At 36.4% G+C, this 14,824-nt stretch overlaps 1 protein-coding gene across 1 annotated transcript in view; it reads right to left on the reverse strand.

Moving 5' to 3' along the window:
• Positions 1-14,824, reverse strand: part of LOC135080602 (ras GTPase-activating protein raskol) — a 149,100-nt gene that overhangs the window by 93,463 nt on the left and 40,813 nt on the right. Inside the window, exon 5 of the mRNA XM_063975279.1 lies at positions 1,031-1,214. Within this exon, the coding sequence (XP_063831349.1) occupies positions 1,031-1,214 (184 nt within the window). The remainder of the gene's footprint in view (positions 1-1,030; positions 1,215-14,824) is intronic.

Below are 14,824 nucleotides of genomic sequence, written 5' to 3' on the forward strand. Positions count from 1 at the left end.
TTTTTGTGGCAACCTTGTAATAAACAGATTAATAAGTAAGGGTGTGACTGACTGGGAATTTATTTGGAAACAAGCGTTACCAACTTAGATACGAAATCGCTTGAAATGTAAAAAAATGAATATTTTTTTTACAATTACTATGCATTGAAAAAGGAAGAGCCGTCAATACCTAATCAATATCGATTAACGGGAATGTTATTTTTTAATGATTAATTAATCTAATTAATGCTCATAATCATAATACATATCATACGTACCTACGCAATAAAAGTACTCTGATTGCTGGCTGTTGAATAAAACACTTCGCCTATCTTTATAAAAATAAAAACAAATCCTTCAGCCACGTTTCTTTTTAGAAAACAAGCTTTTAAAGGCAAAAAAGTCTTAACTATTTTCGTTCATAAACTTAAGCTGACGATCTCTAATAATGGATGCAATAAGAAGAGCACAAGTATGAGCGAGGGCGTGAAACCGCCGTAATCGATCCGTGCCGGGGTGCGCGGGCGCAAGTGCAACGCGTTACGTTACGCCCTCTGTCGACGCGTAGTGGGCGCGCTCAGAAATTTATCAAGAGACTACATTATGCATTAAGAAAATTATTAAATTGACTGCAAACCACAAATGAATAAAAGTATGATTTATGTTATAAAGTTAATAAAACATATTACAATAAACTTTAGTAAAATTCATTAGTAATGTTGTTTATTAAATTCCGTTCAACTTAATTGTACACAGTGCTGCCACCTATTGGGGTAGTATTAAAATAAGTACAGCGCCATCTAGTGTTAAGTAGCAAACAATCAAACCCTGCTTTCAACAGCACAAGCACTGCTACTAAAGCACTTGTATGCTTTTTCTACTGCTCACTAGATGGCGCTAATTATGAAATCTTTTGTTTAGAAGAAAAACAAATAAAGAAAATAATAAGGAAATAGCCAAAAGCCAAAAGTTTAATATTTGATAAATATAATACCAGAATTAATTAATTAATAATAGGAACTGTTCCATTAGAAAGGTATTCAAAACCTACCTTGTGAAGGCATAGCGCGCAGCGACACCGCATCCTCCTCCATGTCGTCCTCGATGTCCTCCTCGGTGATGGAAGGCGGCGCGGCCCAGCAGCGCAGCCGGACGCCGCTGCCGGCGTGCGGGCCGCCGTCCAGGCGCACCCTCGGCAGGCTCCTGGTTGTGTACTCGCCATTGTTGTTTGAAACCTGTAACATTGCATTGGATACAGTTAATTAGGATTTTTGCACATTAACTATAACAAACGTCAAAAGTCTGGCAAACTCCATAAAAACTACCGGTTATAGTTATGGTTAAAGTGAAGGTGGTGGTGCAACTTAGGCTAAGAATGACATCTCAAAAAAAAATTTAAGAGACGTTAAATAATTGCCTTAGGTAAGTATTGTGCCTACGACGTTTCGATTTCCGGGCGACTGCTCGCTGAATATTACACAGATACACGTGTTGAACACATGAAATAAAAATATCAACAATTAGGTACATATTATAAACAACATTTTTAGTAAGTTAAGTAAGGTTTGGTGAAACTATTTTCTTTGAAAGGCTTAGAAAGTATTTTATTTATAAATTAATTAACTATTAATTAAGTAAGCATTTTCACGATTGCAATTAATTATGACTTATCATACGATAAAAGTTCGACAGTAATTATTTCTAGTCAATTAGCCTCGATCAATCAAACGTTAACAACATAACTAAGCTGTTACATCTTCATCGAGTGGAGTTTTTCTTCCAAAAACTAGTTTAACTTCTGGAAGTTATTCAGCGACGTATTCCACTTTGAGCACCCGCCCTAATACCTAGCACCTGGCCTATTGCAATCAGAGCACCTATCAATATAAAAAGAAATTTAATTCCATGTAATTTTATATCCATAGGTTAGAGCAACAGTGGAATATGCCAGGTGCTATTTGCGTGGGTGCCCAAAGTGGAATACGTCTATTCAGCGCCCTTATAGGTACGAGTAGCTCCAGTCAAAATCAAATATCGTCACTGGAATACCATACTCGTATAATAGTGTGGTCATCTCCGACGATGGCTAATTAGTAATAACATGAGTCGTGTCAAACCAGTGAAATCTGCGGTGCACAGTCAGTCATCGCACATCACGAACGTAATCAGTGTCACTTTCAATCGATCACGCGACTAGTGTAGCCAGGCCAGCAAGGATTTCGAGACTTTAATACCTATAATTTAATATTTGATGATAATTATGTTGCTTGCTAGTCAGTCAAATTCTCAAGCTGAGAATTTTTACTTGTCACTTGTAATGTTTAATTAACCTTCCGATTATTTATAATTAACAATTAATAGCATATAAAAGTGTCTAATTAGGTGATTTAACACATGTAAGCAGGTATTTTACCAACTGCTTACATACACGTAAAAAAGGTAGAGCCATGTTCTATTTGGCTTTGAATAAGTTTTTAAATAATAATAATGTTAATCATCGTCTTGTTGGAAAGTTTGAGTTAGAAGTTATGATCATGAACTCTATTCCAAGTTAAACCTACAAAGCCTGGAAGCCCTACGCTCGCCGACTGGCCCGCATTGACTGGTAGCAGCTGCCCGCTCTGATAACAACGCACTATTGTGTGTAACGGTCTCAGTGATTGATACCTCATTGTGTACACACTTAAGCACTAACACGTCACTCGTATTTGTAAATTAATCAAACATATCGCGACACTAGACTGAGCGACTCAGTAAACATCCATTTGATAACATCAGAAATCCCGAATTGCACAATGCACAAACATAAATCAGCACAATATTGCATGGTCTCATGAAGAGCAAGTTTATTTCAGGGGTATTATTATTTATTTTAAAATATATCACTGTTACCATAAGAAATACAAAACAAAATAATTTCCTACTTAGTAAGGATTTTCCCAAACTTTTCACTTCGAACGCATTGAAAAAATGTGTACATTCATATCTTGTTGACCCACAGTTATGTTGGGTAAATTAAATAACTTATTCTAATAAAGACAAGAACAGTGTTATGTTATAATTACCCTGCTATTAATAAAAAAGTACCTACAGTCACAAGCCGGTTTCGTGGGAAATTAGTTAAGCTCGTACCGGATTAGGCCTTGTACGGGAGCGAACGGATTCTGTCTCATTGAACGCGTACGCGTAGCTTATTCAGTAACAGATTAACAAAAGACGAGGAAAAGAATTTCTAGGCCGTGATTTAAATTACAAATAATTTAAATATTACACCATTAGTAAACAATCAAAGTACTCGTAACTTAATAAGTTATGAAGGCAACCGTGGCAACAATATTTGAATCAACAAGTATTTATCTGATTATTCTATTAAAAGGAAAATATCAAAGCAATCAAGATAGTTATGTCACATGAAATAGTTAAGATTCCTTCACTTGTTACTACATACAGCGTGACAGATATCGTCATGTGAACGGTTTGAATAGTTGGAGCGTGACGCCTCCGGAGTCAGATATCGCGACAGTACCAATACATATAATGTACAACTATGTAAGTAACTACATTATCCTTGAGTCCGCTCCAATCTAATGTGCTCTAAATTATCTTTAATTTTAATGCTATTCAAACAAAAAGTACGTTTCATTTTATGCATTGTATTCTGAAAACGTAACATGAACATTTGTAAGATTCAGACATGCAATTAGGTAAATTTTTCACTGACATAATGACAGATAATTATTACTCAGAATAACTCTCTAATAACTCCAAAGAAACAATAAAAAACAGACGCTGAAGCCAAATGCGCCTCTTACTATTTCACAAACACTTGCTAGCTGCAAAAAGATTTTACGGGAAAAAGCTATGTTACAATGTAGTTGGTAGAGTTCAATAATGCATACTGCATTGTATCCCAATACGTAAAAGTACAAAATTACCAAGCATACAAGGTGTGCATTCAGCGTTACTTTGTTAATGTCAATGCAACATTAACGCTTTTATGTTTAAAAAAAAGAGTAAAAAGTTTACAATGTAAGTGTTCAAAGCTTCCTTATGCACACATGACGACGTATGCTCCCGTCTGCATATTAACGCAATAAACTGAGAGTATACACAAACAGACGATTAAACTAACGAATATGACCCAATTTCTCTGCAGTTCCTCGTACACTCAAGTACTAGATGTGAGAACAAAGATAAACTAAACATAACTTTGTATAAAGGTCTATAAATAGGTCAGAGAGAGCTTCAATTAGAGACGCGGCTCAAAGTTGACGCGCGGCTGTCAGATTATGTTATAAACAGGCAGTAACGCTACATTATTACATCAGATAATCCCGAAGAGGACGGAGTTAACCCAAATATAATACAGTTCCTGGAAGCATTAGTCCATACAAGCGGAAATGAGATGATCTGTTCATCGACTGACATTTAGGAAGTTTCTATTCCCGATAGAGCAAAATTCTTATAAACTTATTATTACAAAATAACAAAAGCTTTCAAATATAACCGCTCGTGATGTCATGTACCTATCCTAGTTTAGCCCCATGCGAGCGATTGAGGACAACTTTATTCATTTCTATGAGCATTCCATGCATTTGTATTTGTGTGCGTGTGCCTGTTTTTTCATTTACTCAACGGACGCTCTATGAAGTCATCTAATGACACAATAAAAACGTTCCTAAAACAATATTCAACTATTATAAGATTCGTCATACACATATCGAAATGTGTTTGTAGATATTAGACTATGTATTCTCCTTAAGATTTGTAGAGTAGGAGGTATTTGTGAGTATTACCTGCCATTCGGAAAACTTTTTTGTGAAAACAAATGCGACCAAAATGAAGGGGGATTTGATAGTATTACTCATAGATTAACCTATATCAAAGTTAGTACACCTTGATAAATTACACAGATCGCATTAGACACGCAGCACCTAGATAAATTCAAGGACTTCTTGTAACATTTATGTCCTATACTCATTAAGATATTGCCACAACTGACTGTCGAGGTTCGCTTTGCAAGTTAATGACAGATTCTGGCAATTCAACTTACTTACTGCAAGTACCAAATTAATACAACTCATATCTAATTTATCTTTCCAGATTTTCAAGAAGGCTCAAAGTTTGTGCCTATAACATTTATCGTTTACGCAGTAATAAAAACATGTTCCAAATACGTTTATACTTCGTTCAACATTTGCCTTAAAGCTGTCGATGGTTGTTCTGAATAAAAGAATTGGAATTCACTTACGCAAACTTTTACTTTTACATGAAATATTAAAATGGTAAACAAATAAGCGTATTCCATAAAAATTACTCCACTTTAGTCGAAAATGTACCCAATACTGAGTTTGCCATCGTCTCTACGAGCTATGTGCCCCGCCCACTGCCACTTGGTTTTAGCAATTCTGCGAGCTATGTCGGTCACTTTGGTTCTCCTGCGGATCTCCTCATTTCTGATTCGATCACGCAGGGAAACTCCAAGCATGGCCCGCTCCATCGCCCTTTGGGTGACCTTGAGCCTTCTCGCGCGGGCAGCGCAGGACCGTGCATTGTGGAAAACCTTGGAGGAGGCCTTTGTCCAGCAGTGGACGTCATTTGGCTGAAACGAACGAACTGAGTTTGACGTTTAGTAAAAGTTTTGTAAAGTAATAAAATACAAGTAAAGTAGCATATTTGGCCGGTATTCTTGTCCAAAAGAAAAATAAGAAGATCTAAAGAAAAACTATAAGGCGAGTATGTACTTAGAAATGTTTTGTAGCATTAAAAAGTTCTGTGGGAAAATGAACTGCTCACTGTGATTAAGGGCAAGAATAGACTAGCATAAATATAGCCTCGACTTCGTAAAAACTTAAATAATGCATGTCTTACAACACTAAACATTGAACCCTACTAGTTTTTACTTTATAACCGCGAGCGCTTTGAAACAAGCCAATTTCCATAGATATTTGAAAGTGTTTTATAGCAATTTACCAACACCACAATAATTACCCGTGATTTTAACAAAGATTGTACAAGTAAAACTTACATAAGAAATTAAAAAAGCGTGTTTGCTTCCATAAGACTTATTCACGGCAACATTGAGTTACTTTCTTCGTAGGTAGGAGACCTTGCTTTAGCATAGAGACATCTGTAGATCTCACTATCAAGTATCAACGTATGACTAAACGTTACATCCTTCAATTCAGTTACCTGCATGTTATAAGACAAAAGGTATTGTGGCACAGAGGTTAAGGGCATTTCTACGGGGACGACCGACCGACCTACTGGGGCAAAAAAAGTATCTTTAAAATTGAAGTACGGACTTGAAAAAAATCACTCATATTTATAGGACTCTTGACTTGATGGAGAGCATATTTAGAAGACCGCCAGGTTTTACATCTCGCCTTGAAAAAATCCGAAAGTTTAAAAACGGGCGAAATTTAACCTAAAATGGAGTGTCCGGTTTCCAGAATTTACTCGTTTTTGCTTCATAACTTTTGAAATAATAACTTCCCCATTATGAAACCCACATTCACAGAACAAGGGATAGTTAATAAAGCTATATAAATGAGTTTCTTTATTGCAAGTCCTTGGGTTTTAATACAGTAACACATTTAAATTTTGTCCGACGTGTGTGCCTCAATTCCGTGATTTTTACTTTTGTGCTCCTATATCACTAACAACGCACAATACGAACACCCATGCCTGATTCCCATAAACTAGCAGTTGCAATCGAGTGGTCGAGCAGTATAAAAGAGGGATCAGTCGCTTTGAGGAGCATTTTTCAGAGGTTTGAAATCACTCAGAATTTTTGGTCACTGGTCATTTCTCAAACCGGTGTGCGATATTAATAATGTTCATGAAGTATTTAATGAGATTATTGCTGAATTAATTAAGTATTTAACTGATATCTGCCATTACGTTTGGTAGAAATCGTTGTAATTTATAATATTTTCGAGTAATTTGATGAAATGTGATTTTTCCTCAATTCCGTGGATCTCAATTCCACGGAATATGAGGCATCGAATTGAGAAAACACGTACACCGAATTGATATTAAATGAAAATAGATACTTTTATTGTGCTATAAATTGTTTGTGTAACTTAAAATAATAATGAAATCAATAGAGCATAATAATAGGGTGAACTACCAATCATTGGACCGGACCAGTCATTGGACAGAAGACAATAAAACTAATTTTTGAGGTTTCATTAAAAAAAATAGACTGCTATTGCTATCTTATTAAAATAATTCTTCCAGGTTCTTCCCTCGACCTTCACCAGATCGTCGATCTACCTAGTGGGGGCCTGCTCACTGGTCCGTGGTTTCCACTAGACAACTTTTCAGTCCCAACAGACATTATCTGTACGAGCTATGTGCCCCACCCACTGCTACTTGATTTATGCAATTTTACGGACTATGCCGGTCACTTTGGTTCTCTTGCCGATATTCACATTTCTGATTCTTATTAGGCTCATAGTAAGCGACCAAGTTTCATATCCATACACCATCACTGGCAACACACACTGGTAGAAGACTTTTGTCTTAAGACGCTGCGGTATTTCAGACGTAATAGCGATGCTTCCCGATCGATGCTTAGCTGAGTTGAATTTAGCGATAGACCTCTTTCTCAAAGATCTGGACTCTTGTCCCAGGTATACACAATTATCAACAACTTCGAGTGTAGTCTCCAACCTTCAGAGGAGTGGGTGCAACACGGACATTTGACATGATTTTTGTCTTGTCCATGTTCATTTTGAGACCCACTTGTTGAAAGGCTCTACGGAGGCCATGACTCCGTAGAGCCTTTCAACAAGTGGGTTCAACAAGTTCTTTCATAATCGTGTACCAACTGACGTCCGATACAATATCTTCGGTATAGTGTCAGGTCAATCTAGCTCTTGGGTTTTGCAATATTTGTTTTATGTTTAAGGCTAAGAATAAATAAACAAAGAGACCCTGTGTTATGTATTTATTTGTTTTATTTAAATAAAATTAAAATAATATAAAAATTAAGAATTTATTATAGTTCCTTATTAAAAAATTAAACATATTGATTAGGATTTTTGTTTTATTCCATTGGTATTTCAGACACGTAAACCTAAAATGAACCATCTAACTAATAGACCAGCAATCAGATATCAAAACGTTTTAAGTATTTATTATATTAATTATTGAAATACATTAGGTATTTCTTCATAATGTCATCAATTCTAAGTTTGCGGAGCGATTTTTATATTTGGAGATTCATTTCTCAATTCCGTGATTCATTTTCTCAATTCGGTGCTCTCTCAATTCGATGCTTAACATTTCTCATAAACCACTTAACAATATTTAGTGACAATGCTATTTTTACATTCAGAATGGAGTAACATTTATTTTTTTGTATTGAAACTACTTAAAAAACTAAAAATAAATTTTAGCACCGAATTGAGAAAAAATACACCGTACAGTAGAAATGCCCTTAAAGGAGAAGAAGCGGCCGCCGCGTAGCAATGTAATAATGCGCACGTGTGCATTATGCGAGGTGACGTCACGGCACGCTCTATGTCCCCTTATCGCCATTCAGATTTATGCCCTTTTACACAGACATATCGAATGTACTAACATCCGTGGACTGAGACTAACTGTCTGCATGCTGATATGGAAACAACTAACTTTTGTGATATTCTGTGATTTACAATCACTTGCACATCAGACTATATGTACATTTTATTTTATTTTTATTTTATTTTATTGGAAAACACAACAGATTACATCATTTGGTTAGATTAATACTAAAGGACATTGTCAGAAACCGCCTAAAAAACCGCCCAAAAACATTAACCCATCATAATTATTTTCTATTTTTTTTAATACATTAAGCACCCTTTCATTCTAATGGACACTTAAGCATTGAAAAATTAAATAAATAAGTCTTTTAACGTTTATTCTATAATACTATTACAACTTCCGGACGTTTTGGTGCGTGGCATGGTCTAAAACCTATCAAGTTCCATTATTTTTGCCGATAAAATCTGTACGAGGCATTACCGTACTTTATTGCTGGGAGTCCATGTATAGTGATGTTCCTGCGGCCATCATAGACAATAAAATATCGATTTTGAAAATAAAATAAATCGATTAGAAGACTAGATTTGCGTTAAAAGCTAAAAAGATATTGACACTATTACAAGAAGCTTTCTAAAGTGTCCAACTGGTCGAAGGTCGTAAATAAAATGAAAATAATTAGGACCATAAACTGATATTCATGGCATCATAACTGTAAAAGTGTCAGAATCCGATGTTGAATCCAATGCCAGTTGAAGTGAGAGAAACATATATCAACCTAGTATAGTTGCCAGTCTCTTATAATCTATGCCAATGAGGGTTTTCGCGATTGAAAAATCCGCGAGATGGCAATACGTATACGCGAGGTCCAAATGCTGCATGATTGGTGGATTTTGACATATCTGTCAATGTCATGTCAAAAATAACCAATCATGCAGCATTTGGACCTCACGTCTACGTATTGCCATCTCGCGGATTTTTCAATCGCGAAAACCCTCATTCATAGCGCATGTATAATAATAGACCAAATGAACTTTTATAGATTGTGAAAGAGAAGATAAAGATTTTATTATTTTATTAAAATTGCCACGAGGTAGTTTTTCAGTAGAAACCAGGATTTGATAATCGCTACAGGCAAGTATCAGAACATTTTATAAATATTTTTAATCGATTATATCCTTGTGAATCGTTTTAATAAATTGTCATTTTACTTTTTCAATTAAAACTTTTTCAATCCCTAGTCTTGTCAAACTGTCATAATGTCAACAAATTATAAATGTCACGTCAGTTGACTCAATTTCAGTCTTCTGTGCGTTTATTGTATTTTTATTTCAATGAAATAGTGCTAAAGGGTTAGTACTAAAAGTGAAAGCCTTTTTTCAGAAAGAAAACCAATGTGGTGCCCTTATTATTCATACTGTTTGAAAGTTACAAGTCAGTGATACAGAGTTGCCGCCATTATAACTCTGTAGTGATACCATACCAAAGAAGAAGTTTTCCTAAACACTTGTGTTATTTTTATATGTGATCAAATAAAAAGGATTAATTCTACTGCTCAAATGGAATAACTTATCCCAAGAGACCGAATATAAAAAAAAAACCTCTCCATAGAAATTATCACCATCACGAGAATGTGAATTTTTTTGAGAATTTGATATTGGTCCTGTAAGAAAAGTAGTTGTATTTCAGTAGTAGAATCAACCCTTCTTGTTTCATCAGCAAGAGTAACTATAAAAACGCCCTGTAGGTAGGTATTATTAAGCTGAAGAGTTTGTTTAGTGTCAAAGACTGTCACACAGTGTAACATAAATTGGCATATAATGATAATGAACATAAAAACTTAAATAAATATTTATGTTAATATTTTTTCTATTTATTTATTATCCCAAAGCTTCACAGTGACAGCTGAAACAGCAATACTGTTGTAAAACTAAACTTAGAACAAACTGTTACAAATATTTTACAAATTAAAATAAAACCGCATGTTGCTTTACTTTCTCGTATAGGTAATAAATGTAATTAATGGCTAGATTATTAATGTTACTTTGTTACCCTCAATAGTGAGGAGATCTTATAAAATGGTAACCCTGATTTTCATTGTCATTCAAGTGCTCTTTCTTCGCATAGGCTTCTGTGATTTGGCCAAGGGCCACACACATTGCGATAACATTATGCGACATTGATTTGACAGCAGCGGAGTGAAGTCTTGCGACTATGCAAAATGATACCCTGTAATCGTAGCGCATATAGACATAGACGGGGTGGGGCACATAGCTCGTAGAGCTGATGGCCGCTGGGGCAGGAAAGTTCTTGAGTGGCGACCACGAGCCGAAAGACGTAGCGTGGGCAGGCCTCCCACTAGGTGGACCGACGATCTGGTCAAGGTCGCGGGAGGTGCCTGTATGCGAGCGGTGCAGGATCGGTCTTCGTGGAAATCCTTGGGGGAGGCCTTTGTCCAGCAGTGGACGTCTTTTCGGCTGAAACGAACGAACGAACGTACGTATTACCGCTATTTACCAGACATTACTATTTATTGCATACTCGCCGGATTACACGTAGGAGCACGCGCGTTACAGCTTCGGCCTTGCATTATTATAAGATCTTGTTCCGCCCTTTTTCGAACTTCCTCCGTGAGGATATCCCCGCCGAATTCTATGATGAACCTATCAAAAGTCATATTCTGCAATGTCAACCCACCACAAGGTGGACCGACGACCTGATAAAGGTAGCGGGAAGGCGCTGGATGCAGGCCGCTACCAACCGTGCGATGTGGAAGTCATTGGGGGAGGCCTATGTTCAGTAGTGGACGTCCTGTGGCTGAAACCGTGCCAAAGTAATCATATAATTTTGGCACCTTAATAACTATTGCCGTTTTTGTTGTAAAGATCATGCAGCGCTACTTGCGGATATTATTGGAAAGAAAACTATGTGGGCTCTAGATCTGAAGCCGCTTTAACGAACACGAAGTGCTCATACAATGCGGCGTATTTTCTTCCAGTCTTTAGTCAGGAATTTAGTCGAATTAAAACCCCGGTTGAACGTGATATAGCCGCACTAGAATACGATGCTTTTTTGCATAATCGCAAGACTTCGTTCCGGTGTCGACCGAATGTTATCATGATGTATGTGGCCCAGGGGTTACTGTAGCCGCTAAGGTTTGAAACTTCTTGCTTAAAATATTGTAGTCTTTGGCATAGACTACGACGGTAGTCATGGAGATAGGAGTTTGTTATCTCGTGTCAGATGTAAATGGTGAAAAGAAAACTCATGATTCGTGTTATTTTTATGCAATATGTAGGTATTTTATAAAAGTGGAACCCCGAGTGATCTCCAAAACCCATTCTATTATTATATACGATTCGGCTTCGATATCTATAATACAATAGGAGTTTATTTCATGTGTCAGATGACAAGGGTGGAAACAACCTACGATTCATGTTGTTTATTTACGTGCAATATGTGGGCATATTATAAAAGTGGAATGCCGAGTTGTATTTCTAAAACTTGTTCTATTATTTTATACTATTTGGCTGCGACTCGGCGTGACGACAATACAAAACATTTTTCGCGAATCGGTGTTCATACATTCACACAATACATTAGACGCCATGTTGTCATAAACGACATATTATAAAATCGCTGTGATTTAATATTCTTAATCATTAATTTTATGGCAAGTGTCCATCAGGAATCATTGTTCTTACACACAGAATCGTATTATTTCGCTTTCGGGTAGTAATATGTCAAAATTGTTGGTTCTTAGGCAAACAATGTATGGAGAACGAACATTGTCCTTTACAATGGTGTTAAGCAAGATAGTAATCCTATAACGTGTTTCCACGGCATGCTAGTAATGAGAAGCAGACTTATAGGGTTAGTAAAAATTACTTATACTATTGATATTAATAATTAAGTTAGGGTAAAAATAATAAAATTAGGGTCTAGGGATATTCTTGAGGATGTCTTTTAAAGCCATTCTGAAACGACGCGGGTTAGAGTTGAAGATGTCAAGGTCAGAGAAGCGCAGACTGTAATCCTCGTAGAGTCGACATAATCTAGCCAGAGGCTGGTTGTGTGATATATTGTTGTGAAAAAGGGGTATGTCAAATATTTTTGTCATTGGTCTACGGGGATTGTGTTTAATGGTAAATTGTAGCAGTTCTAAGATCTCAGGGCTGTCAAGTTCCGAGTGCACTATTTTGTGCAGATTCACTAGGTCCATCTCGGCGTGTCGGAGGTGAAGTGGAGTTATGTTAAACTCATTAAGTCTCTGTTCATAAGATCGAAGCCTCCTGTTATTGCCAGTGCGGAAACTCAATAAACGTAAAAACTTAGATTGGATGGATTCGATGCGTTCAGAATGCACAGCATAGTGAGGATTCCATATTATTGAACCATATTCCAAGTTGCTACGAACCAAGCTATTATACAGTAGAATTAGACTTTTGGGATTCTTGAAGTTTTTGCTTTGTCTGGTAACGAAACCTAGTATCTGGTTTGATTTTTTTACTATTTTATCGTAATGTTGACGGAAACTAAGTTTTTCGTCAAATATGACGCCAAGATCCCTGACAGTCGACACTCGAGATAGACTCTGTTGTTCTAAGATGTAATCGTTTGATACCTTTTTCTTTTTCAGAGTATAGGTGATAACGAAACATTTTTTAACGTTAAGAAACATATTGTTGTCATTGCACCACTCCGATAAGCAATGTAAATCCTCCTGTATGACGCGCGTGTCGTCCGCGTGGTTAATTCTATTGAAAATCTTAAGGTCATCAGCGTATAACAGGCAAGGGGATTTAATTTTTTCAATGAGATCGTTGATAAATGTAACGAAAAGTAACGGGCCTAAATGAGAACCCTGTGGGACTCCTGACCTTATTAGAATCGCCTTTGATGCATAACCCTTGACGGTTACTAACTGACTCCTGTTTTTTAAGTAAGACTCCAGCCATCGCAATAAACTACCGTGTATCCCATGCGCCCCCAGTTTATGACATAAAACAGTGTGATCTACTTTATCAAATGCCTTTTTAAAGTCCGTATAGATGGCATCTACCTGACCCCTATCGTTAAAAGCATCACATATGTATGTTTTAAAGTTAAGGAGGTTACTGACTGTGGATCGTTTTTTAATGAATCCGTGCTGCTTTGTCGATATGGTAGATTTCAAATGGAAGTAGAGATGATCGAATACCACCGATTCAAATAATTTGGATATTGCGGACAGAATGCTTATAGGTCGATAATTTTCACAGTTAGCGCGATCACCAGATTTAAATATGGGGACTACGTTAGCTATTTTCCAGCGTGAAGGAAACACACCACTTCTAAGTGACTTATTAAAGATTAGTTGAAGCGGGAAGCTCAGTTCATCAGCACAAACTCGTAAGAACACGGGTGGAATGCCGTCAGGACCGGCACATGATTCATGCTAATAACATAAGATGCATAAGCATATTTTCCCCAAATACTGAAACTGCTATTGTAATATCTATCTGATCATGACATCATTTCTTACAAAGGAAGTAGGGAACGCACGCGCATCTTGTCATCGATAAAAATGTTTTGAGCTGAATAAAGGTTCTTTGACTTCCAGTGTTCTGTGTCTCTAAAAAGGAAACCTTAAAACATAAATTTGCTCTTTTATAACTCTATTAAGGTTTTATTTTACCTGATCAAACCCATAATATTCGTAAACATTCGGGTAGCATGAACGAAAAGGTAATTCAGAAAAGTTTTTGCAACAATGTATATTTGTAAGAAATAAATATGCTTTTAGGTATTTTTAATGATATTTAGAAGCTTTTCAGATGTAGATTTTCACAAAACAATATGGGATGTTAAATCCCTTCATCATACACAATTGCACATGTAAATGTAAACAAACAGTAATTTGTTACGTACTCGTACGTCCTCACATTAATCAATTAAAAGGAAAACTTTAATTATGTATTACAGCGACGTACTGTTAATTTGATTCATTGGCAGGTAGCAGCGAACAGACGCTATCTAAGTCTATAATTATAAAACAAGAACTGAAAACTGAACATATTTTTTTCGGAAGGCCTATTGGTGTTAGCCTCAAATTGCAACTACGATAACTAAATAAAGAACGTAGAGCGTCGTGGCACTTTAGTATCATCTCATCAGTGACATCAGGCAGAATCAATTGAACTTTCAGTGTTAAAAGTTCTTGTAGCTTCTGTAGGTCAGTTAATCGTAAATCGTTTTGTTGGTATCTAGGCTCTATATGCGTAGGTATTGTCGGTTTACAAAAACAGGAGCTAAGGGCAAGCGATGTATTGAT

Source organism: Ostrinia nubilalis, chromosome 2 (genome assembly GCF_963855985.1).
Source record: "Ostrinia nubilalis chromosome 2, ilOstNubi1.1, whole genome shotgun sequence".
NCBI lineage: Eukaryota > Metazoa > Arthropoda > Insecta > Lepidoptera > Crambidae > Ostrinia > Ostrinia nubilalis.